General features: G+C 40.2%; 3 protein-coding genes across 3 annotated transcripts; all 3 read right to left on the bottom strand.

Annotated features, from left to right (window-relative positions):
* Positions 1 to 1,193: 1,193 nt before the first annotated feature.
* Positions 1,194 to 5,245, bottom strand: LOC121777072 (putative MO25-like protein At5g47540). The gene is made up of 11 exons (XM_042174208.1): positions 4,938 to 5,245; positions 4,396 to 4,557; positions 4,053 to 4,171; positions 3,840 to 3,914; positions 3,556 to 3,649; positions 2,895 to 2,954; positions 2,552 to 2,620; positions 2,279 to 2,377; positions 1,797 to 1,841; positions 1,601 to 1,703; positions 1,194 to 1,506 (listed from the first exon to the last, which is right to left on the bottom strand). The coding sequence occupies exons 1-11, from the start codon at positions 5,058 to 5,060 to the stop codon at positions 1,430 to 1,432; spliced, it is 1,026 nt and encodes a 341-aa protein (XP_042030142.1). The 5' UTR covers positions 5,061 to 5,245; the 3' UTR covers positions 1,194 to 1,429.
* Positions 5,246 to 14,686: 9,441 nt separating this feature from the next.
* Positions 14,687 to 15,085, bottom strand: LOC121776613 (cysteine proteinase inhibitor 5-like). Its single transcript, XM_042173807.1, has one exon. The coding sequence runs from the start codon at positions 15,083 to 15,085 to the stop codon at positions 14,687 to 14,689; it is 399 nt and encodes a 132-aa protein (XP_042029741.1).
* Positions 15,086 to 21,889: 6,804 nt separating this feature from the next.
* Positions 21,890 to 22,393, bottom strand: LOC121776201 (cysteine proteinase inhibitor 5-like). The gene has a single exon (XM_042173360.1). It carries the CDS (start codon positions 22,330 to 22,332, stop codon positions 21,976 to 21,978), a length of 357 nt encoding a protein of 118 aa, XP_042029294.1. The 5' UTR covers positions 22,333 to 22,393; the 3' UTR covers positions 21,890 to 21,975.
* Between the last annotated feature and the right edge of the window lie 1,589 nt (positions 22,394 to 23,982).

Here is a 23,982-nt window from a genome sequence, read left to right as displayed (position 1 = left end):
GGAGTAGTAAAAACACATAAAATATTAGTAGTATTTAATTATACATATTTGATGTAATTAAAAGAATTAAATATGATATAAATGCAATTTAAAATAAAAATTTATACGAAAAATGATGAATAAATTATAAATAAGAGTATTATTGGTCCATAAGATCACAAACTTTGGTCTAATTTGATATTTTTCATGAACTTAGAATTTAGTCCGAAAAGTTATTAAAAGTTATGAATTTATCTCTTGTAGCGAATTTTCTAGAGTATAAAGTATGAAGAAACTGGTTTCGTGGAAATTTACTGCAAAACTTAAAGTTTATGGATAGGTCATTGATGGGCGAGTACCCGGATATGTCACTGATGGGCGGTCTTCCTAGCACTCAATCGGCATCAGACACAGGTGGTGCATGGCTGTCGTCAGCTCGTGCCGTAAGGTGTTGGGTTAAGTCCCGCAACGAGAATGACTCTTGGGATGCTCGTTTACGTCCGATCAATCAATAGACTGACTAGTTCGAACACCAGGAGTGGCCTGATCCCTTATCAGGTCCGGGAATGGCGCCAGGCGAGGTCGCCGCTATATTTTTGCAGGAGCGATGATGTCATTCCTTGCGGCAACCACTGGAATATTACAGAACGAACTAAAGAGGGTCACTCAGGAAATCCAGGATCCCTGAAAGCTCGGCCTTTTGATATTTTCACAACAACTTAAAATTCGTTAAAAATACCAAATATTTTTGCATGTGATTTTATAGACTTATATGTACCATTAAATAATTTATTCAATATAGATACCATTCTCCTACGGAAATTATTCACCTCAAACCAATTATTAACAGGAACGTGTAAGTGATTGGCTTGATTCTCAATTGATAAAATAATAGATTGGTCTTGATTCTCAATTAATAAAATTAAAATTTTGAAGTAATAAAATACATGTGATTTTGTAGCTGGCAAATGATCGTATAAAGTCTGTACACCGAAATACCGAATATTCCAATATCCTAGTTTTATATTCGAATCTAAGCATTATTTTTATTCATTTATTGATTCGAATCAATTTCTAAAATTCTCGTGACTTCCACACAATTATATACGACGACAGAGAAAGCAGCCATTTATCGAAAAAGTAACCCTCACGAGAAACGTCACTAGCTTCACAGTTTTTGCAGACTTCGAAAAGATGAAGAACGAATAACAGAATTATTCCAATAATTTCTTGTTTAAAAATGATACCACATGTAATTACAACATGTACAAAATATTTATTATTCCAAAGATGCAACACAGGAAGCACTTTGCAGATCGACTTCTTAGTATTTCACAACATTAAGATCTGATTTGTATTAATTGACAAATATATATAGAAGAGAGAAATGAAATGTCACAAGTAGATTTACTGGTACAAGACCAGCTGATACACTTCACAAGAGCTGAATTCATGGCCGCTCTTTAGGCTCGAGTGCAGCAATTTCTTTAACAACTTGCGCTTTATCGGCCTCGAACTGCTCATCCTCTGCAACCGAAAAAGAAAATCAGAAACACACCCGATAATGCAAATAAAAATATTCCAAGATTATCTGTGTGAATATATCATTCCTCGATTTTACCTTTGTCGGGCTTGAAATCAGCAAAGAGGCGGAGGAGCTTGCTTCGGTTGGTGATGAGAATACTAACAATATCCGGAGGTTTGTTCTGATTAGCTGCAAATAACTGCACATATTTGCATTGCAGAGCACAGTATGAGTTACGTAAGTATTTCCAATATACTAGCATGTGACAAGCTCGGTAAGCAAATACCCGTACCTTGAAAACATGGAACGCTTCAATCTGTATGCTCTTGCTCGTCTCCTGGGATAAGTCAACAGTTCAGCACTAGCATATGATACGCGATATGCATGACAAAATATCTCGAATTCTTTCAAGTAAGGCATCACCAAAATGGCAGGGTTCAGAATGAATTACATTTTAATTCATTTAACATGTTAGGGAAGGGGTTCAGAATATGGCAAGTCATTAAACACCGACAAAAAAACAAGTAGAGCTCTTTCAAGCTCTTATGATATCGATTACAATAGAATAAACAGCCTGAAGTCTGATAAGAATATTTGAGAATGAATGGGGTCTATAGCATCAGATCAATTCAAATTCTTGAGATTAATTAAATTACAATTTTCCATGCACTTATAACCTACATATATTTCTTTTCTCAACACTTCGCCAGCCATTTTAATGGTGAAGGGAACTTAGGAGAGTAAGGACTGACTAAAGCTAAGAAAGTAACATACCCTGAGAAGATTCATGAGGATCCTCAAGTTGTCCCTTGAGCTAACATATCGTGTCATTACAGCCGAATTAGAACGATCCAGCAAGATATCACCCAAGAGCTGAAAGGGGTGCATCATCAAGAATCAGAATCATAGTCAACCATACAGAAACAATTGTGCATGTGGACATACAAAAGAGATAACAATTGAGCAACTCCTAATCAGTAGGATATGCTGGTTCATCATGTGAATGTTGTCAAACAATACTGAAAGGAGATGCTGGTGCCACATTACCTTGATAGCCTGCCTCCTAGTGATGTAGTTAGTAGATTCTAGCAGCTTCGAGTTGTACTCCGCAAAGAACTATGAACAAAGGTGAAAAGCAAATCAGGATCAGATCCGAAGCTCATGAAGGACTCCAAAAAGACCATATTGTGAAATTTGAGGGCGGGACATGCAACAAAATATTATGAGGTATGGCTGGGTCTTTGAGTTGTTTGTATTGACCAATGAGCATAATGTAAAAAAGCATGTAGAGACAATATTCAAAGCTCCGCGGTATAAATATTAAATCAGGAAATAAGAAGTACAAAGAAGCTCATTAACTTCTCTAGGTACTAAAGCAGTAAAAACTTACCCAGTCATAGTTTTTAGAAAGGAATTCGGCTACTGTTGACTTGTGCCTAGTCAATAATTCCTGCAATAAGATGGCAATCCTGTTAGATAGACTTTAATGTCAGTACACATGCCAAAAATAGCAAAAAAAGCATCTTTAAGGAGCATATATAACTTAAATAACCTAGGTTTTGGTAGCTTATATAATTAGTGTCTTAGAAGAAAATTGGCACACTGTGGACTTCATATATCATCTAGGTGTTGCACATGTAGTAAACCATTCATGTAAGAGCACATGAAGAAAAATATAGGGTCATAAAAGATAATGCTACCCAGCTTAACAACCAAGTCGCGCATCTCATCGACAATACATCGTAAGTTCACTTTTCCCATTACCATCCCTAGCACTTACTCAAATCATAGTAAACCTGAAGTTATCTATTTAAGGAATAAGGTATTCTATTAAAGATTTTTTCAGCAAGCAACCACATTTTTAGTACAGTGCCAAATGAGGGAACTGTATACTTAACACTAACTGCATATGAACCTTCTAACTATTAGTTTAAATGTAAAAGTCAGCAACTTGTCAACTACTTCGAATATACTACAATGCAGCAAAGTGAAAGATAAACCAAATTATCAAAAAAAGAAGGATAATTACTACTTCAGATGGAATACCCAACCTTGAAAGTAGCAGCAGCATCTGAGGCAATGTCGAAATTTGGAAGTTGGATAAAATCGAAAAATTTCCTCATATGCTCCGATTCCAAAACATACCTATATGACAAAGCAGATCCTAACATTAACAAAATGTTGGTTTTTAATCTGCAACACTTAGACACTGAAGTAAGCTAATGCAATAAAGAAAGCAAAAAAAGGCAAGCAATGTAGTCAGCGACTGTATACATGCTAGAATGATCCCTAAACAAAATATCAAAAAAACGTGAAAATTGAGTGTGTTACTCACTTTGCAACAATTTGATGGCGTATGCATTCCCTCAACATTGCACCATAGTGTAAAGCCAGCTCAGTGTTCTCATACCTAGATGCAAAAAGCAAACCAAATTGAGGTCAATAAATTGCAAACAAGAATGAAATCCCAATTCAATGAAAGCCTGGAAATATAAGTTATTCCATTGAACAATCCAGAATCTAATGCAAATTCTTTATCGTGACATACCCTGCTATTAAGACATCCATGAGATCTATGTTCTTTTCCAAGTAATCACACGCAATCAACTTTGACTGAACCTGTTGCCTTTGCAGATTTGCAACAACCTGAGTAGCATCTTTGCGGGTCTGCAAAATTGTCTCTTCAGTCAATGGAACAATCCCTTCACTTCTCATGGTATAGAATTAAATTCAACAATTACAGATTTAGAGATTACTACACCCGGAGCTAGAGCACTCTTCTTACACAGTGCTCCTAACGCGATCCATTCAATACAACCATAAAGCTAAATGCACAAGACAGAACTCTGATAATTTCTAGTAACCAAATTAGGGATCAACACTACACGTACCTCTAAATTCAACTTCGGAAGACAAGTAATTAGGATGCGAAGAGTGTCCTCTCTGAAAAACTCCTGAGTCAACTGGGCACAGGCTTCTGCCACTGGCTCAGATTCACTGTCCCCATAAAGAACTTGCTTCAATTCTCTCATTAGTTTGCTCAATTCCACCATCTACACAGTACAATCAGCAAAAGACATACCATTAGAATCAAATAAGGATCGTAAAATCGTCTAAGCGACCGACACTCCACTTGCTACCATACAACAATACAAAACAGACATTTCAAACACCAGAAGCCATCAACTATACCATCAACACAAAGCTTTGCGTAAATTCATTTAGATCCTCACTCACAAAAACATAGACATCCATGACCTAAGTAAGCACACAATTAACAAGTGAAACAGTAGCTAGCCAAGCCGACTAATACCGCAATTCACTAACTAATAACAGAAACAATTTGCCTTCTAACGAAATTCGACAATAATGTCAAACTACAAGCATCACCAGATCAACCAAAGCTAAACGCAAGGAAGTTAAACAGGAGAACCTTCTCGTCTCGCTTGCTCTCCTTAGTATCAGGAGCGCCGAGATCGGCGAAGATGAGTAGATCGCGAGTCTGCCGCACCAAATCGACCGGAGTCCTTGGCTTGGACTTGAACAGACTCTTCATCTTAGCGTTTTCCGAGCCGCCGTCGGTGGTATCTGGTATCGGAAGCCTACGGACGGACGCCTGCGGCGCCAGCGGCCGCTGCGGCGGCGGTTTCCCGCCGGAAGACAAACACCCTCCTATTTTGGATAATTGTTAAATCTCCCTTTTTTCTGAAAAAATTGGCCTTGAATTTTGTTGAAGTTAGCTCGACTCTTTTCCAATCGATTGGTTTAGGTATTCCGATTCAATGATGAATCCGCGAATTTCTGATGTTAGTGAATGCAGGAAAATACAGATCACGACACAAAGAATTTACGTGGTTCGATTTACTGAAGTAAATCTACGTCCACGGGAAGAAAAGAGGGCAGAGTTGTATTGCTTGATCTGTTTTCTACAGCTTACAAATACAAACTTGCTATATGGTGTTTGATCTCTAGAGAGCTTAACCCTTTTCTATCTGATCTAAGTTCTATTTATACATTGAACTAAGATCGTGGCTTGCATCACCACTAATGATGGTTGTGGATGTCGTGGAGGTCCTGCATGTAGCGTAGGTCATGGCCTACGATCGTGGCCTGAGCAGACACCACGTGGTAGTGGGTGTGTTGGAAGTTGTGGAAATCCTGTATGGGTCCACTAACTCCTTGTTCGGTCGAATACTGAGACCGAACTGCTTTGGTTGCCGATCTGAGAGTAGAGCTTGATGCCGACCTGAGAGCAGAGCTTGATTGGTTGGCTTTTGCCGAGCTGTAGGCTGAGGCCGAACTCTTACTGAGACCGAACTGCTTTGGTTGCCGATCTGGGAGCTTGATGCCGACCTGAGAGCAGAGCTTGATTGGTTGGCTTTTGCCGAGCTGTAGGCTGAGGCCGAACTCTTTGGTAACGCCGAACTCATACTCTTCCTTGGGCTTTGGGCTGATGGGCCGTTGGTGCTGTTGGGCTTGTTTAGTCCGTACCCCATCACTACCCCCCCCGAAAGACGAAGTGAATCACTTCGGCGAAGCGAGTCACTTCGGCATTCTGGATAAGGGTACGGGGGAGGCTGACGTCAGGGGACGTGCCTTGCACGTGACTGCATTAAATGCGACAGTAAAATCCGGCCGTTGAATCCCGAAAAGGTGGGATTCGAAACGGTGCGGCGATTTTGAAATCTTCGCCGAATCTGATAAATACCTCCTTTCTTCATCATTGAAGCACTTTTGCGACTGCTTCTTCTGCACTCTATCTCCTTGGCGTAAAAATTTCCTTCCGCTTTCAAGAATTTCTTCAGAATTTCTTCAGATTTTGCAAAGAGTAAGAACCATGTCTTCTTCTTCTTCTTCTTCTTCCGAGTTAGGTAGCGGTAGGAAAGGGGGCAAGGGGTCTTCTAGCCGGAAAGAGTCCGGAGAGAAGACTGTAGAATACTTTCACAGCGTCTTGAGTAAGGACACCGTGATATCTCTACACGAAAAATATCTTCTTCCCGGGGGGAAAGCGGTGGTTCCCGACGATGATCATAGGGCTAACGACCCGCCGGAGGGTTATGCCACCGTTTACGAAGCCTGCTTAGAATGCGGGCTTCGTTTCCCTCTTCCCCCACCTTTTGTAGAGCTTCTTGATTTTTTTCAACTCCCTTTAGGTCAGGTGACTCCGAATTCTTGGAGGCACTTGTCGGCTTTTGCTGCCGAACTCCGTAGGCTAGATAAGGATCTGTCTCTGCGGGCAATCCTTAATTTTTTCCAATTTAAAAGGAAGGGATCTTGGTTTTACTTGATCCCCTTACAGCCTTTTAGGGCATTCTGCAAAACCAAGTGGCCGAAATGGCAAAACCGCTTCTTTTTTTATAATAGGACAGCGGCTCCGGGCTTCCCCTGGAGAGGGCCGAAGTCCGTGATTCCTCATCCTCGGTTAGAACCGTTGGCCGAGCTCGAGGGCGAGCTCAATAAGATTCCTATGATTAGGAAACAATACTCGGAAACTGAGCTCGTCAAGGGCGACCTCGTGTTCAATATCTCGTCTTCGGACGAAGAAACTGAGGGTGAGGATTTCTTTTTTATGCTTTACTGCTTTAGCAGCGAAAACTAACCTTGTTTCCTTGCTTTTTGGCAGTGTACATGCTGCATAAGGCTAGCCGCAAATCTTCGGAGTCCAAGGAGCCGGAGAGGCCGAAAACCACCAGCTCGGCGTCTGATGCCGAGAGGACTCCGAAAAGGCAAAAAACCTCTTCGGATCCGAAGAAGCCGGAGTCGACTTCGGCAAAGGGGAAGGGGAAGGCCCAGAAGCCCCCGAGAGCGCCAGAGAAAGACGTGGTCTTGGCGCCTCCTTCGGAACATATCTGTGAGCCGTTTTTATGGCCCACGGACTTCGCCGAGGTGAATTCTCTTCTTGATTTTCTGGCCTTGCTTTTTTCCTGTATTTTTTGTGGCCCCTTTGTTGACTTTTTTCTTTATTCATTTTCAGAGGAACGATATGCTCTCCAAGCTCGTCGCCGTCGAACTCTCCAAAGCGTCCAATGACTATGCTGAGATGCAGAGGAAGTTGGCGGCTGCTTGTCATCGGGCCGAACAGGCTGAGGCTAACTTTGAGAAGGCCAGAGCTGCTAGGATTTCGGCCCAGGATGAAGCTCAGTTTGCCAAAAACCAGCTCGTCATCCAGCGAGAGCAGACGAAACGGAGGGATGCTGCTGCCGTGGTTGCCCAAGGGGAGGCTCTCCGTGTTTACACGGAGAAACTCTTTTTGAGCAGCCAGTTCTCGGCCTTTGTCGGTAGTCTGGTAAGGCTAATTACCGATAAGGGCGAGCAGGGGGCCGACGTCGTGCTGCCTCTGTATAGCCGAGAGATAGCAGCTCGGCTTCAGAATCTGCCGCTCCTTGAGGAGCTCGCTTCATCCTCGGTCCTGCTTTCTGCAGACCGAGTCCGGAGTTGTCGAGCTGATCGGGACGAGAACCTGGAGGCTATCTTTGCCTCCGTGGGACCCGTTTCACCCGCTTCGACTTACAACGGAGAGGGTGAGGCCGAGCCGCTGGAGCGGGAGGTCGGCGATAAGCAGGCCGATCAGGAGGCGCAGCAGATCGGCTACGGTGGCGCCGAGCAGGCTGGGGAGAGCAAGGAGGCAGAGGCTGAGGCTGAAGCTGAAGCAGATAAGGAGAAGGAAGCTGAACCTCACCGAGAAGGCGGAGACGAAGCTAGCGAAGTATGATTTCGTCTCCCTTCTCTTAGTTTAGTTTCTTCCTTTATGTAAAATGGCCTTGAAGCCCTCCTTGTATAGAACAAATTTTTTCTTATGAATGAAAAAATTCTTCTTTCTGCTCTTGTGTCTTCGTATAGCCTTTCGTACTCTCTTACTCCTGTTGTGGTTTACTACCTGCTCGGTAAGCTGAAATGCCGAACTGACGTAGCTGCTTTGTATTCTTAACTCTCAAGGAGCTGGAGGTACTTCACTGGAAGCGGCTGTACTCTTCGGCTTTAGACGAAGCTGAGAAAAGAGCTATAGCTGACCAGATGAAGAATGACGAACTCTTGGCTCGTTCAATGAAGCTGGAGGCCGATAATAGGGACTTAGAGTCCGAAAAGAAGGATCTGGAGGCCGAGCTGAATACCGCCGTGGCTGAGAGGACTGCGTATGAGGATTTCATCAGCAGGCGCGGGGGAATGACCATCTCAGAAGTTCAGGAACGAGTTGACGAACTGTGGGAGGAATATCATGTACTCCGGAGGAACAATGCGCTGGAGAGCTCGGCTTGCCAACAAGTTGTGAAATCATTGCGGCGCTGGGCTTCTCGGTACGACATCGTTCTTTCCCGGCGTCCTCCAATCGAGAGATTCCTTAGGCATTTCCCGCCAACAGATGTTCATACTCCAGCTCAAACCCTTGATTCACTTGCTCAAAACCGTACTCCAAGTCAGCAACGAACTCTGGAACAGCCGGAAACGTCAAGACGAGAACAGGCTGAAGTTCGTAGAGGAGCTGTGATTATGAGTGAGCAAGATCAACAAATGCTTCGTGAAGAGACTCTTCGCCGCCGAGGTGCTAGGGCTTCCCGGGCTCAGAGAAGAGGTGGCAGGTCGATTAGAGCATCTCGTCGACCTGCTTATTCTGCAGCTGCCTAGAACGCCCGAACTCAGCTTCACGAGGATTTTGTGAATAGATGGCTCAACTTTAGCAACCCTGGACAGTAGAATAGTCCTTTGTAATAGCGTAACGCCATCTTGTAGGGTAGCGGAGTTGTGTGCCGAACAAGATTTGAAAATGAAATTTTGTTTTCGCTTCTAGCGAAAAAATTTCATCGTACTTGTCCTCGGTCTTATGAAGTAAACTTCTTTGACCGGACTTGTCTTTGGTCTGATGAAATAAACATCTTTGACCGGACTCGTCTTTGGTCTGATGAAATAAACATCTTTGACCGGACTCGTCTTTGGTCTGATGAAATAAACATCTTTGACCGGACTCGTCTTTGGTCTGATGAAATAAACATCTTTGACCGGACTCGTCTTTGGTCTGATGAAATAAACATCTTTGACCGGACTCGTCTTGTGTTCTAATTTGGCGATTTTTGTCGCCGGGATCGAACTTTGGTCTGATGAAATAAACGTCTTTGACCGGACTCGTCTTTGGTCTGATGAAATAAACATCTTTGACCGGACTCGTCTTTGGTCTGATGAAATAAACATCTTTGACCGGACTCGTCTTTGGTCTGATGAAATAAACATCTTTGACCGGACTCGTCTTTGGTCTGATGAAATAAACATCTTTGACCGGACTCGTCTTGTGTTCTAATTTGGCGATTTTTGTCGCCGGGATCGAACTTTCCCTTGTCCTAATTCGGCGAGTTTTATCGCGTGGATCGGACTTTCCCAGTTAACCGAAGTGGTCTTATGCAGTAAACCTCTTTGACTAGACATGGTCGTCATCGGTCTTATGAGGTAAACTTCTTTGACCGAACTTGGTCGTCCTAATTCGGCGAGGTTTATCGCGTGGATCGGACTTTCCCTTATTGCAGTTCGTTTCAGACGAAGTGCTTATTTCTTAAGCCGAATTGTGGTCTTGTATCTTCCTGAGAAGCTTGGACTCACAATCGTTGGCTTATTGCAGTTCGTTTCAGACGAAGTGCTTGTTAAGCTGAATTGTGGTCTTGTATCCTCCTTGGAAGCTTGGACTCACAGTCGTTGGCTTGTTGCAGTTCGTTTCAGACGGACTGCTTGTTAAGCTGAATTGTGGTCTTGTATCCTCTTTAGAAGCTTTGACTCACAATCGTTGGCTTGTATATGTTCTAAGAAGGGGATCAGCCTTCGAAGAACAAGACACCTCAGTAACATTTGTAAGAGACGACACGCACAGAGACAGACAAAACACACAGACAAAACGCACAGAGACAAACAAAGACCAAGCAAACCAAAGAAAGCACATTGACCGAACAGGACTCAAGACTGACTGGACTGTCTCTTACAAATGGAACTTTTTGAGGTTGGAAACGTACCATGTTCGGGGTACTTGTGCTCCTGACACGTGAGTCAATTTGTAAGACCCTTTGCCGAGGACTTCTGACACCCGATATGGACCTTCCCATGTGGGTTCGAGTTCGCCCAGCTTTTCTGCTCGGCTTACTTCGTTGTTTCTCAAGACGAGATCTCCCACTTGAAATTGCAGCTTTTTCACCCTTTGGTTATAATACCGGGCTACTTGCTCCTTGTACTTGGCTGCTTTTATGCAGGCCAATTCTCTTCTTTCTTCGGCAAGATCTAGTTCGGCTCCCAGTCCGTCACCATTCACTTCTGAGGAGAAATGGAGGTCGGGGACTGGGTATGCCGATCTCAACCGGAATCACGGCTTCAGTGCCGTACACCATCGAGTTCGGCTCTGGTGTGACTTCGGTCATTTCGCCTGCCTCTGACTCCGGTTGCTGTGATCGCTATGCTTGATGGTGCCGAGCTGATTGCTCGGCACTTTTAAGCGCAATCTGCAAACTCTTGCTCTTTTTTGATCACCTCGGATGACCGCTATCCCTCCTTTAGTGGGGAAGGTGTTTGGCGAGGATGCCTCTGATCGCTATGATCGGGCTTCTTTTCGTCTCCTCTAGATGAGCTGTCTAAAGACCGCTTTCGACGGTCTGCCTCATCGGCTCGGGAGAACTGGTCCGCAATGTCCCACATCTCTTGAGCTGTTTGCGGACTGCATTCCACGAGCTTTCTGTAGAGAGCTCCGGGCAGGATTCCATTTTGGAATGCCGAAATGACAAGTAGATCATTGAGATTATCTACTTGTAGGCATTCCTTATGGAATCTCGTCAGGAAGTCGCTGATCTTTTCGTCGCGACCTTGACGTATGGAAAGCAGCTGAGCCGAAGTAATCCGGGCTTCCGCTTTCTGAAAGAACCTCCTTCTGGCGTTCCCGATGAGCAGCTCGGGGAACAGCTTGCACATATGGACCTCATTGAGACCCTGGTTCGCCATATTATACTGATAGCGTCCCAGGAAGTCATGAGGATCCACCAACCCGTCATAAGTCATCGACGGAGTTCGGTAGTTCTGTGGAAGGGGAGTTCGGGTGATATCGTCCGAGAACGGAGTCTTCCATGCTCCGTACATGGCGAACCCGACATCTCTTCGGTATGGAGGAGATCGAGGTCTCCTGTGATTCCGGTACCGAGGAGGAACAGGAACATGTCGGGGTTGAGGATTCTTCTTCCTGGAAGACACGGTACTACTGCGGTAGTGACTTTCATGTCTGGACGAGGAAGGAGAATCTACCGTTTTCGTCTTCGGCTGTTGGCTCTTTTGCAGGAAGGCTAAGAACTCATCCTGCTTCTCAGCCAAGAACAGCTTGACAGCCTCATTCAAATCAGGCTGCTGGGAAGACTCGGTGTGTGGACCTTTTGAGCGGCTTGTTCCTTCATCGTGAAAACTGGAAGTAGATGTCTCCCGAGGCTGTTTTCCGGACCTGCGGGCTGGACTAGCTTCCTCATGGTTTTCACGAACGGTATTACGGGTAGTGTGTGATCTGGTATGCATTTTTTTTTTTGGGGTGGAAAAAGGGTCAAAAATTCGCTTTATCACAAATTTGGTTCTCTGCTTCCCACAGACGGCGCCAGTGATGAATCCGCGAATTTCTGATGTTAGTGAATGCAGGAAAATACAGATCACGACACAAAGAATTTACGTGGTTCGATTTACTGAAGTAAATCTACGTCCACGGGAAGAAAAGAGGGCAGAGTTGTATTGCTTGATCTGTTTTCTACAGCTTACAAATACAAACTTGCTATATGGTGTTTTATCTCTAGAGAGCTTAACCCTTTTCTATCTGATCTAAGTTCTATTTATACATTGAACTAAGATCGTGGCTTGCATCACCACTAATGATGGTTGTGGATGTCGTGGAGGTCCTGCATGTAGCGTAGGTCATGGCCTACGATCGTGGCCTGAGCAGACACCACGTGGTAGTGGGTGTGTTGGAAGTTGTGGAAATCCTGTATGGGTCCACTAACTCCTTGTTCGGTCGAATACTGAGACCGAACTGCTTTGGTTGCCGATCTGAGAGTAGAGCTTGATGCCGACCTGAGAGCAGAGCTTGATTGGTTGGCTTTTGCCGAGCTGTAGGCTGAGGCCGAACTCTTACTGAGACCGAACTGCTTTGGTTGCCGATCTGGGAGCTTGATGCCGACCTGAGAGCAGAGCTTGATTGGTTGGCTTTTGCCGAGCTGTAGGCTGAGGCCGAACTCTTTGGTAACGCCGAACTCATACTCTTCCTTGGGCTTTGGGCTGATGGGCCGTTGGTGCTGTTGGGCTTGTTTAGTCCGTACCCCATCATTCAACAAAGCTGATTTTTCGGGGTGAATCCTAACAGACTATTTTGGAGCTTTGTGAATCAGAATGAATTTGTGGGTTTTTTTAAAATTTTATTTATACAAGGTAGATGAGTCGATAGTTTGAATCATTTTTATCCATTTTTATATGAAAACAAATTAAAAACTTAAAATTAAATATAGGTCACACTTCTTGCGAAATATTTTATTTATTGAATACGCTAGTGTCAATGCGTTATGCCATACATATTACAGATTATTTATCTAAATTGATATAATTCAAAAAAAATTATCTAAATTGATAAATTTACTAAATAGCAAGTATTCTAATTTATGACATTAATTAGTTTACTAAAACTGAATTAACATAGCCAAACATGATAAAATTAAGACTATCCACGACACAATTAATTAAATACTTTATGTGTCCATCATTAAATACAATAAAATATCTTATTTACTTTCATAGTTTATTGACCAGTACTATATGGAATCTTTATTCTTTTGGAGTATTTCAGATTTGAAATCGGGCCCAAACCCATTATTGAAGTGGGCTGAATTTTTTCTAAACAGCTGGACCCATTCTAGCATAGACACACTTGGAAAGTGAATTAGTCTGGATTGGATTCAGACCATACATAAAATTGTTATTAATATGTTTTAATTTATTAGTTATTTTTATTTTTTGTTAAATATTAAGTACTAGTAAATAAAAAAATAGTACCATTATTAAAATATTTACTAGATTTTATATTTTAATTGTATTTCATATATATTTATTGAATAATTTTAGAATCATAAGAATATGCATATTTAAATTTATCATTTGTAATTATTTTTAGAAAGTTCATTTGTAAAGATATATTTTGAAAATTATAAATTAATACCAAAATTTAGAAAAAAAATAGTTAAAGCTATACTAGAAATAATTAAAATATAAAATTAGTATTTGTGGATCTTTATCTTTACTGGTTTTAGACTTCTAATGGGCATGGTTTTTTAAAATGATTCAACTGAAATCCATATTAACTAATGGATGTGGTTTCATAATATAATATTAAATCAAATGACATTTCAGTTTTTTGGATTAAATTAGATGGTCTTTCAGGTCAGGGATTGGTATACACGGATTATTATTTTTTTTCTTTTCTTTTCTTATTATTTTCCTCACAAGATAAACGAATGGACCAAAACTACCCAACATAAGATTTCTTTTTAAACCGATATGGTTAATTCTTGTAAACTTGTGAGGGAAACGAAGAGAAAGTAGGAGAAAATGCAAAATCCCCTAAGATGACAGGTTGCGTACCTCGATCCTATATTCCGAAGAGAGATGCGAATTGGATCCAAATATTGAATATACCGTTTGATAGTTTAACCAACTCGTATATTTTATGATAAAAATAATAAGAAGAATAAAAATAATGATCCCCTAAAATAAAAAGGTCGACAAACCTCAATCTCATATTTTGAATGTTCATCTAATTTAATCTCCAAAACTAGAGATTTATCCAATTTAATCACATATATCTATCCTAACTAATGAGTCGATTCCAATCTCGTTTTGTTTCACCGATGGATTGGCCTAAATCGCGATAGGCTAGATTGATGGGGTTGCCAATTGACAATTCAAGATAGTCCTTAATTTGCAGATAGTGATCCGATTTGATACTAAACTTTAAAAAAAATAACTCTGGTGTGTAATTTTAATTAATTGAAAAACGTATGAAAACTAACCATGGGTAAAAACATTATTATGTAACTGACAAAAGGTTATGTATTGCAATTTGAAACTAAACAACTATCCTCAACATATTTACACGCATTCAAACACCAGAATTAATTTATTATTTCAGTTTAAGATCGGCGATTAGGCTTTAATAATTTGCTCGAAGGAGACGAGCTGCTTGGCTCTCGTCGCAGCCCTGGTCCATACAACGGCGGAGTAGGTTTGGGGGCCGAGGCTGTGACCCAAAGGCCTGCCGCCGGAGGCGGTGATCTCGAGCCTGTAATTGATACCAGACACCACCTGCGATTCTGCCTTCACGAGGGAATCCAAAGCCAAGAGGGAATCCGAAGCCAAGTGATCCTTCGCCTTCTGGTTGTGATCAAACACCGCGAATTCCGCCAATTTGACAATCTCCGGATCATTTATATCCGCGATCGGGGTCCAGCCGCCACCGACTGGCATACGAGCGGCGGAGATGGGATGCGCGATTGCGAGAAGCGCGAGAGAGGCGAGGAGAATGTGGCGAGATTTGGGGGTCATGATTTTCTTTGGTTGGGAGAAATGTGTGGGGGATATAGTTTCTTTTAGAGCATCCACAATAAGAATAGCCCAGCAATACAGCTATAGCCTAACCACAATCTCCTCCAACCACATCATCAATACTAAAAATCCACCGGCCTCATCATAAATAGCCCAGCAATAGCCTAGCCACATCATAAATAGCTCAGCCACATCAATAGCCACATCACTAATAACAATTATATAAAAATGAAATAATTAGCAATCACACAATATACGGAATTTAATTTACGAGACATATAGGGAAACATTAATAATAATATTAAAATTTTAAAAAGTACAATAATTTTAAAAAAGTACAATAATTTAAAAAAATTACAATAATTAACAAAAAGGTACAATAATTCATTCCTCTGCTCCGTCGTCGTCTCCGTCGTTGTCGGCACCATCGCCTCCGCCTCCGTCGCCGCCGCCGCCTCTACTCCCGGCGGCTTCCCTCCGTGCCGCCTCCAAATCCTCCTGCATGCTCAGGAGCAATGTTTGAAGCAAACTCTTCTCCACGGGGTCCACCGCGGCCCGCCATTCGGCCATCGTCTTGACCATCTGAGCGCGCGTTTGTTGACGCGCGAAGAATTTGAGATCCGCTGTGGATTGGCCAAGGGGGGATGCCGACTGGACCTCCTGGGAACCCCCGACGACCCCCCTCGCCTCTCGTTGAGCCCGCCTGTGCCCAACCGGGCGTGTTTGACGAGCGAACGAACGAGGGGTTGGGACCTCCTGGGCCGTCTCGGGGAGGTCGTGGGAACCACCGCTGCTGCCGCTGAAATCACCTGTATAGTTCAGTCGTTGCTTCTTCGGCCAGCCAGTGTCGACACCTACTCGGAACTTCTCGGAGTCGTTCAGCACAAGATAGCAGTTCCAGTAGGTGAAGTCCTTATACACCCCCCTTCAGGGGGAAGGCTTTCTCTGCTATCCTCCTGCAGTCTTCCTCCGTTTGGCCACTGCTCATCATGCTGAGGGCGTTGATTCTGCTATTCTTTTGTGGTTCTACCAATATTTGATCGGATACAATTCAGGTTTAGAAGTTTCGTATGTTGATTCTGCTATTCTTTTTTTGAACCGAAAATGATCCATAAGAAGAGGCCTAAAACGAAACGTCGCGTCTTTTCACGAAACGTTTCGTCTCTTCGTTTCTTAACCGATTTTAATTGTTTTTTCAAAGGGTTTCGAAAATTGCAAATTAGTCCTTCGACTATCAGAAATTATATTTCCGGATGAATTTTTTATACAGCTCGACCCCAGCCAGGGGCTGCCGCCCCTTGGAACCCGCTAATCGGGGGCGCTGCCCCCGAACCTCCGTCTAATCATAATGAATTCAAACAAGCGTGCACTCCACACTTACCAAACTTGTATGATGTCTCACTATAACAATATTGATTAATAAAGTTAATCCAATTATATTAAAATAACCAAAAAAAATAGTTGATTAAAATGAAATCTAGTATGAGTAATTTTTTATTATTTTTTTATTTGTACTTTATGCACGATGATTAGAATGAAGGAATTAAACTATGATTTTCATTTTTTTTTGTTCATTTGCCGTTCATTTACGGTTTCTAGTTTCTACCTATATGAGTACTTTATTCTATACGCTTTGTTATATGCACATTCATCAATATTATAAATACTTTGATTTGAATATTAGGTATATTATCATAAATGAACACGTCTGCATTAGATTTAAAAGGAGACTTTCATATATCATTATTATTACTAGTGTAATGAAATTATTTTAATAAATAATTTATTTAAAATTGAGAAAACGCAAGTAAAGAATGAATGTATGAGAGGGGTCAGTTAGTTTGTTGCGTAGGGTTTAAACAAGAGATTAAGAGAAATTGTGTGATTAAGAGATGAAAACCACACGTGGAAGCTGCTAGGTGTTTCCAGAGTCCAGACATTACTTAAACAAAACTTAAAACTTAATTTAACTAGTAAATAATAATGGGGAATACATAAAACCAGTGGCGGATCTAGGGGGGCAGGAGGGGGCGGTCGCCCCCTCTGTGCGACTATTTTTCCCTTATCGGGATGTAATTTTACCATGTCCGCCCCCTCCGTTTGCCTCCGGCGTCGCCCCGAATAACAAAAAAAATAGCCATGTCCGCACTAAACCAAGCTAATACTATATATTTCGCCCCCTCCATTTCCGGATCCTGGATCCGCCACTGCATAAAACACAGATAACTTGCAATTTTTTTAAATTGGTTCACTCTTTTTTATTTTTTAATTACTGTGCATTTATTAAATCATCAAGGTTATATTAAAATTATGACGGGTTAGTTTCAGAAATATTAAATCAGTGTTTATATCAAATTGGTTACTAAAGTTTGATTTGTTTCAAAATGAATTCTGAACTTTATACTCCTACTTTATATTATTTGTAATTTAATTGATTCACTTAATTAATTGATTCCACATACTAATTAAAATACCTCATCATAACATTTTTTATTTAAGCAAATTTAATAAATTATTTACACATCCTGAAAATCAAACAAATCATATTCAGTTGATCAGGAAACAAAATTTCTTTCATATCACGTATTCATTGGAGGACATACGAAGAATGGATAAGGGGCTTAAGACCCTCCCAAAAGATATTTTTAATCATTTTTTCTACTACTGTTATTTCCAGATTGGTTGAAAATCATGTTTAGCCCCTGCCAAAATGTGTCATTAAAGATTAAATTATTGAAAAGTGATTAGTTGGAAGGGGCTGAAATTTGAAATTAGAGAATGAGAAAGTATCAACTCTCAACAATGGCTGTCAATCGTTTGATGAAGAAGAAGCAAACCAAATTTACTTAATTGGAGTATAAAATTATTATTTAAGAAAATTCTTAAGCCTTTTTCACGCTATTTCCCTCGCATGTTAGACACGTTTCATCTAGCATTCTAATTTCTTACACTAATAGTTTTATCAATTTAACTTGATGAAATATTTATTAAAAGATTTAAAATTTGTTTCCTCAATGGAGTACATTTATATTTAAACGGCTTATTACTTGTTAGATGTTTTAATCTCTTATATAACAAGTTATTTATTTTTAATAGTAATAAGAGTGTCATCCTCAATTTGTTTCGATTAGAAATTTAGGAAATACTTTCACAAAAATGGTCAAAATTAAAAGATATTTCATTTTTCATTAGTCCATTGAATTATCGAATTAATATAAAATTTAATCTATTTATTATATATTACTCCATATCTTTTATACCAAAAGATTTTTCATTGCGTATATTTAATGAGTTTTTTCAATGATTCGTAACATACATATCTTGTAGCGTTTTTAATCAATAGAAAATGTAGTGTCCAGCGCGGAACTGTCATTTTTAGATAACGTGGGAGCAATTTTTAGTTCGTTATAAGTTCATTTTCAAAAATTTAGATTTTAAGAACATAGGGATCATTTTTAGATCATTTTAAGTCATCCTTACCAAAATAACTAAAAACTGAATAAAAATAACTTTCGCATTGTCTAAAATTATTCAATCTAGCCCCTGCCAATAAATTTTTCTGCGTCCGCCACTGCACGTATTGATTCAAATTTTTCTTTGACCATAGCGAAAGCTATTTGCTTCTCCAATTTCAATTCTAATTCCAATTCAAACATAATATTGTTTGATATCTTCATTTCAATTATTTATGTGCAAAATTTCAAAATTCAGTTCACCATAAAATACAAAGTTAAATGGAAAGAATAAAGTTAGAAAGATAAATAAAGTAGAGATAAAAATATTTTTATTTTTAATAATGGATCATCATAGATGGGATACATCAAAAAGGAAAGTGGACTATTTTCGATTGGATGGAGAGAAAACTAACATTTTGTGATATTTTACATTTTCTATGAAGCAAAGAAACCATGTTAAGATTAATCCTTGGACCTTGGGTTTTCAATATACCATAGGCTTGTGATATACTATGGGCGTGTGTAAGAAATTGGAGATAAAAAGGAATAAAAACATATTCAAAAAAGTAGTTTTAGAAATAGTCTCATCTCGTCCACAAAATCATCTTAAAATCTTTGGGGAAAGCATTTTTTTATTCACAAACTTTGTGAATGTATATTTTTAGTCCGTTAGATTTAAAATAGCATTTAGAGCATCCACAACGGTGAGCAGGACGGCGTCCGTCCGTCCGTGCCAACGGCACGGAGACGCTGTCCGCCGCTGCGCTCGCACCGCTGGCACGACGCTGCTCGATGCATCGAGCACGTCCGTGCCAACGAGCAGGCGACGTGGCAGCGTGTGATTGGCCAACGGCATAGCCGTTGACAATTAAATTTTTTTTTTAAAAAATCAGATTTTAATTAGAAAAATCCGATTAAAAATAAATATATATATTTTCCCACTTCCCAAAAAATTATATTCGTTTTCTACCCACTTTTAATTTATTTTTCAATTTTTTTCCCCAAAAATACACATTTTCATCTATAAATACTCTCACTTCCACACCAAAAATTCACACCACACTACACAATTATAATCCAAATTCTCTCATTTCCATTCTCAATTCTCATCCAATCTTTCATTCACTCTTACTCTTACAACAAAACAATGTCCGGCCACGGCGATCACCCCCGGGCTCCCACGGTTGGAACCCCGATTAGTTCGATTCACAACTGTTTCCTAGTCCGGAAACGGAATATTCGGCCCTTCCTCAAACCCAAAGTTCGGGAGTCCGGGTGGCTACCGACCTTACCCGATCGACGACCAAGATGCCCCCGAAGGGCTATACGGGTGGACACCCGAGCCTAGAGCGAGGTCGAACGGCCCCTCCCAAACTCCGACTCCTCCTACTCGCGGTGTCCGCACACCGTACACTCCGGCGGAGATGGAGCAATTGTTCAAAGCGTTCTTGTCTATCTCCGAAGATCCGGATATTGGCACGAACCAATCCAGCGATCATTATTGGTGGCGCATCTGTCGCCGGTACAATGAAGACCGGCCGGCTGGAACAATCGAGCGCAACGAGAGTATGGTGCGCAACGCCATATACAGAGCCAACGAAGAAATCCAAAAGTTCCAGGGGTATTACCTCCAGGAAGAGCGGTCAGAGCGAGGTCGACATCATTAGTTCCGCCTTGTCGACCCACCAATCCATGAACTACAAGCCGTTCAAGTACCTCAATATTTGGTAGGAGACGCGGTCGCATCCGAAGTATAGGGGAGGCGTAACATCTTCCTCTAGCGGCTCCTCCAAACGGTCAAGGTCGGTATCCCTATCCGACGCCGGCTCGGAAGACGTGGCTAGCCAACTTGCCGGAGCTAACTTGGGTAGCCCCGATGCCGGCCCGAGCGGTTCCCAACGCTGACCGTATGGAAGGAAGAAGGCAGTGGCCAACCGTCGTCGCGCCGCGACTCCATCCGCCTCCGATCCTGAACCCGCTCCCGCTCCCTATGTGCCACCCCAACCCCCCACCAACTCAGTGTGGGGGGTTTTGGCCCAACTCAATTTGGCTGATAGGTCAAATATGACCCCCGAGCAACTTCGATCGCATGTGGCGATGATACGGGGTCTCCAAAGAATATTGAGGGTATTGCCGGATGATGATTAGTCTTCACCGAGGGCATTTTTACGCTTAAATTATATAAATTTTATTTTTTAGTAGTTTAATTATGTAATTTTTATTTTTTAGGAATTTAATTATGTAATTTTTAATTTTATTGTACTTTGTAATATTATTCCAGGTATTTTTAATGAATTTTAATTTTGTGGAAATGTTTTTATTTAAATTGAATAATAGAATAGTGGGACCCTTGTGCTCGTCCTAGCGGAAGAGCACGAATGTGGGTGTTGTGCTCTTGCCTAAGAGCACGGATGTGGATGCTCTTAAGATCTATATTGTGTGCAGTTTGGATGAAAGAGTGAGAGTGAATGAAAGATTGGATGAGAATTGAGAATGTAAATGAGAGAATTTGGATTATAATTGTGTAGTGTGGTGTGAATTTTTGGTGTGGAAGTGAGAGTATTTATAGATGAAAATGTGTATTTTTTGGGGAAAAAATTGAAAATTAAATTAAAAATGGGTAGAAAACGAATATAATTTTTTGGGAAGTGGGAAAAATATATATTTTTATTTTAATCAGAATTTTTAATTAAAATCTGATTTTTTTAAAAAAATTTAATTGCCAACGGCTATGCCGTTGGCCAATCACGCGCTGCCACGTCGCCTGCTCGATGGCACAGACGTGCTCGATGCATCGAGCAGCGCCGTGGCAGCGGTGCGAGCGCAGCGGCAGACAGCGTCTTCGTGCTGCTGGCACGGACGGACGGACGCCGTCTTGCTCGCCATTGTGGATGCTCTAAACTACATGAGTTGCTTTTACAACGTTTCAATTTTATTTTAGATAAAAATACCATCAAGACTCAAGACTACTACGATCAACTCAGACTATTTACTCTTCATTCTTTATTAGTAAAATATTTAATTTATCAGTTTTTTCTTCTATTCCTTCTCTTTTTTCTTTATTCAAGTTCACATTTTAGAGGACTTACTTCTTATTAGAGGAAGAAGAAAGAGTAAATACACTGAATTATCCTTCATAGCTTGGCAAAAAAAATTACAATTTAAAATAGTTCATATATTTATTAAATGAAATTTATAGACATCAAATAGTAGTACTACTACTTTGAAACAATACGAACCAAAATTAATACACCACCTTAGAAAAATAGTCTCATTAAATAGTCTCGATGAAAAGTGAAAACTAATAAAAGGTGGAGCATTTTACCAAATGGCAAATTCTGGAAGCAGATACAAAAATCTCGAAATTTTATTTCACTTTAATGCTAACTGATACAAAATCTAGCCAGTAAAACAAAAGTTTCGTATAATAAGCGATTAGGCTTTAATTGGGTCGAAGGAAGTGAGCTCTAGGGATTTCGGCGCAGCCCTGGAGTAAACAACGGCGGAGTAGGTTTTGGGGGCGGCGGCGCTTCCGTCCTTGGCGGAGATCTGGAGCCTGTAATTGATACCAGCCACCACCTGCGTCTCTCCCTTCACCACAGTCACGAAGACCAAGGAGGTGTGCGCCTGCTTGTTGTGCTCCGCCACCGCGAATTTCGCGATTTCGACGATCTCCGGTGCATTCGAATTGGCGATTGGGCGCCAGCCGCCGAAGATTGGGCCACGTGCGGCGGAGATGGTAAGCGCAATTGCGAGAAGGGAGAGAGAGGCGAGGAGAGATTTGGGGGCCATGATTTTCTTTGCTTTGATCGTGGGTTGGAGAATTGTGTGTGGGGCACTTGCATTTATAGTTGGAGATTTTTCCTTTATTTACTTTTCATTGAATAGATTTATTAGAGATATAGATGAACCATGCCTTTCTTGGTGATGGTTGAACGGTCAACTTTTCATTAAATACTCATTTCTAATTCTATCTCTCCCTCATTACAAGTTTTACCATTTTTTTTGGTACGAAATTTTATGAAAGTGAAAAATAGTTGATTAAAATCATATATACTACTCCCTCCATCCTATTTTATTATATTTAGTTATCAATTTTATAAAACTCGTGATTAAAAAATATCTCAGTTATCGTAGTACCGGATGGAATAGTACTAGTAATCTATTCTTTTTATTTATACTTAAATTTTTTATTAAATGAATGAATCAAATTAGTATAATTTTCATTTTTTTTATTGGAAAACTCTCTCTAAATCTTAAATTCTAATTTGCTGCTATATGGAGTGTCAAATTTTACGGAAAATATAAAAACCTTAATTCGAAATTTGGATATTTTATAAGAAACATAATTATATCATATACTTGTGTTATATGCACATTCATCATTACTATTACATACTTTAATTTGAATTTAAGGCATATTATCATAAATGAACATGTCTACATTACTGTATGGGTATGAATGTTCGATTTAATAAATTATATCTTATGATTGAATATATATCAAAACTTAATTTTAAATGAATAATAATATGATAATGATCATAGTTATCCAACTCATCCTTTCAACTAAAATAATATCATAACTTAATTTTAAATATATAATTATATAATAATAAATTATAACATCCAAATGCCACTTACAGGGGCGGGCGCACATGGTGAGAGGGTAGGGCTTAAGCCCTTACCCAATTTTCATTTTTTTGTAATTTTTTACTTCTAATTTTTTAAAATTTTAGAAATTGATGTTAAGCCCTTACCAAATAATGCTACTGAAGAACAAATTCTCTTGGAACGAATGATTGTAAGGGGCTGAAAATTTAAAGAAGAAAAAAGTGAAAAATTGCAGAGAAAATGTATAACAATAGCGTTGCTGGATGTGAGGAAGAAGATGACTAACTTAAAATTAAATTAACTAATATAAAAAAAAAGACAAATTGACCCACATTAATAACTTTGATACGTATTTTACTTTTTGAAAAGAGACTTCAAACTTATAAAGTGCTATCAATTTTGTTCTTTTTTCAATTAAATTTGTCTTCTTAATAAAATTTAAGTACTCTACTTGTATATTGCAATTTAAAAAAAGCAAAGGGTTTAGAGGAGCGGCATACAAAATGGTGAAATGGAGGGTTTTAGCCTTTTGAGACATTAGAGAATTAAATTTCAAATTCTACACAAATTGTGGGGTAAAGAATTTGTTAAACTTGTTAATTTTGTATTCCATCTCTTATTTTTAAAATTTTGAGAGAATAGTTGCAAGCTTGTAAAACAATGATAAGAATGGTTATTTTGAAGTTGAGTTTTATTTTTTTTAGTTAATGATATAGTCTTTTTGTTATTTTTATTAGATATATTTTGGACTAGTTTGTAAATACATATGAATTTTTTATACAGTAGTTGTTAGGATTGCGATTGATGATTTTTTTCTTCTTCTCTTTT

The sequence above is a fragment of the Salvia splendens genome, chromosome 18, assembly GCF_004379255.2.
Source record: "Salvia splendens isolate huo1 chromosome 18, SspV2, whole genome shotgun sequence".
NCBI lineage: Eukaryota > Viridiplantae > Streptophyta > Magnoliopsida > Lamiales > Lamiaceae > Salvia > Salvia splendens.
Note: the sequence above shows the minus strand (reverse complement) of the source record. Positions and strands in the feature narration are given on the sequence as shown.

Excerpts from the sequence above, each read along its gene's own strand:
- LOC121777072 (XM_042174208.1), bottom strand. The coding sequence starts at position 5,060 with ATGAAGAGTCTGTTCAAGTCCAAGCCAAGGACTCCGGTCGATTTGGTG. Across the intron at positions 2,955-3,555 it reads ATGCTGCTGCTACTTTCAAG|GAATTATTGACTAGGCACAA; the intron begins GTTGGGTATTCC and ends ATCTTATTGCAG. Across the intron at positions 1,507-1,600 it reads TGATTTCAAGCCCGACAAAG|AGGATGAGCAGTTCGAGGCC; the intron begins GTAAAATCGAGG and ends TTTCGGTTGCAG.
- LOC121776613 (XM_042173807.1), bottom strand. The coding sequence starts at position 15,085 with ATGACCCCCAAATCTCGCCACATTCTCCTCGCCTCTCTCGCGCTTCTC.
- LOC121776201 (XM_042173360.1), bottom strand. The coding sequence starts at position 22,332 with ATGGCCCCCAAATCTCTCCTCGCCTCTCTCTCCCTTCTCGCAATTGCG.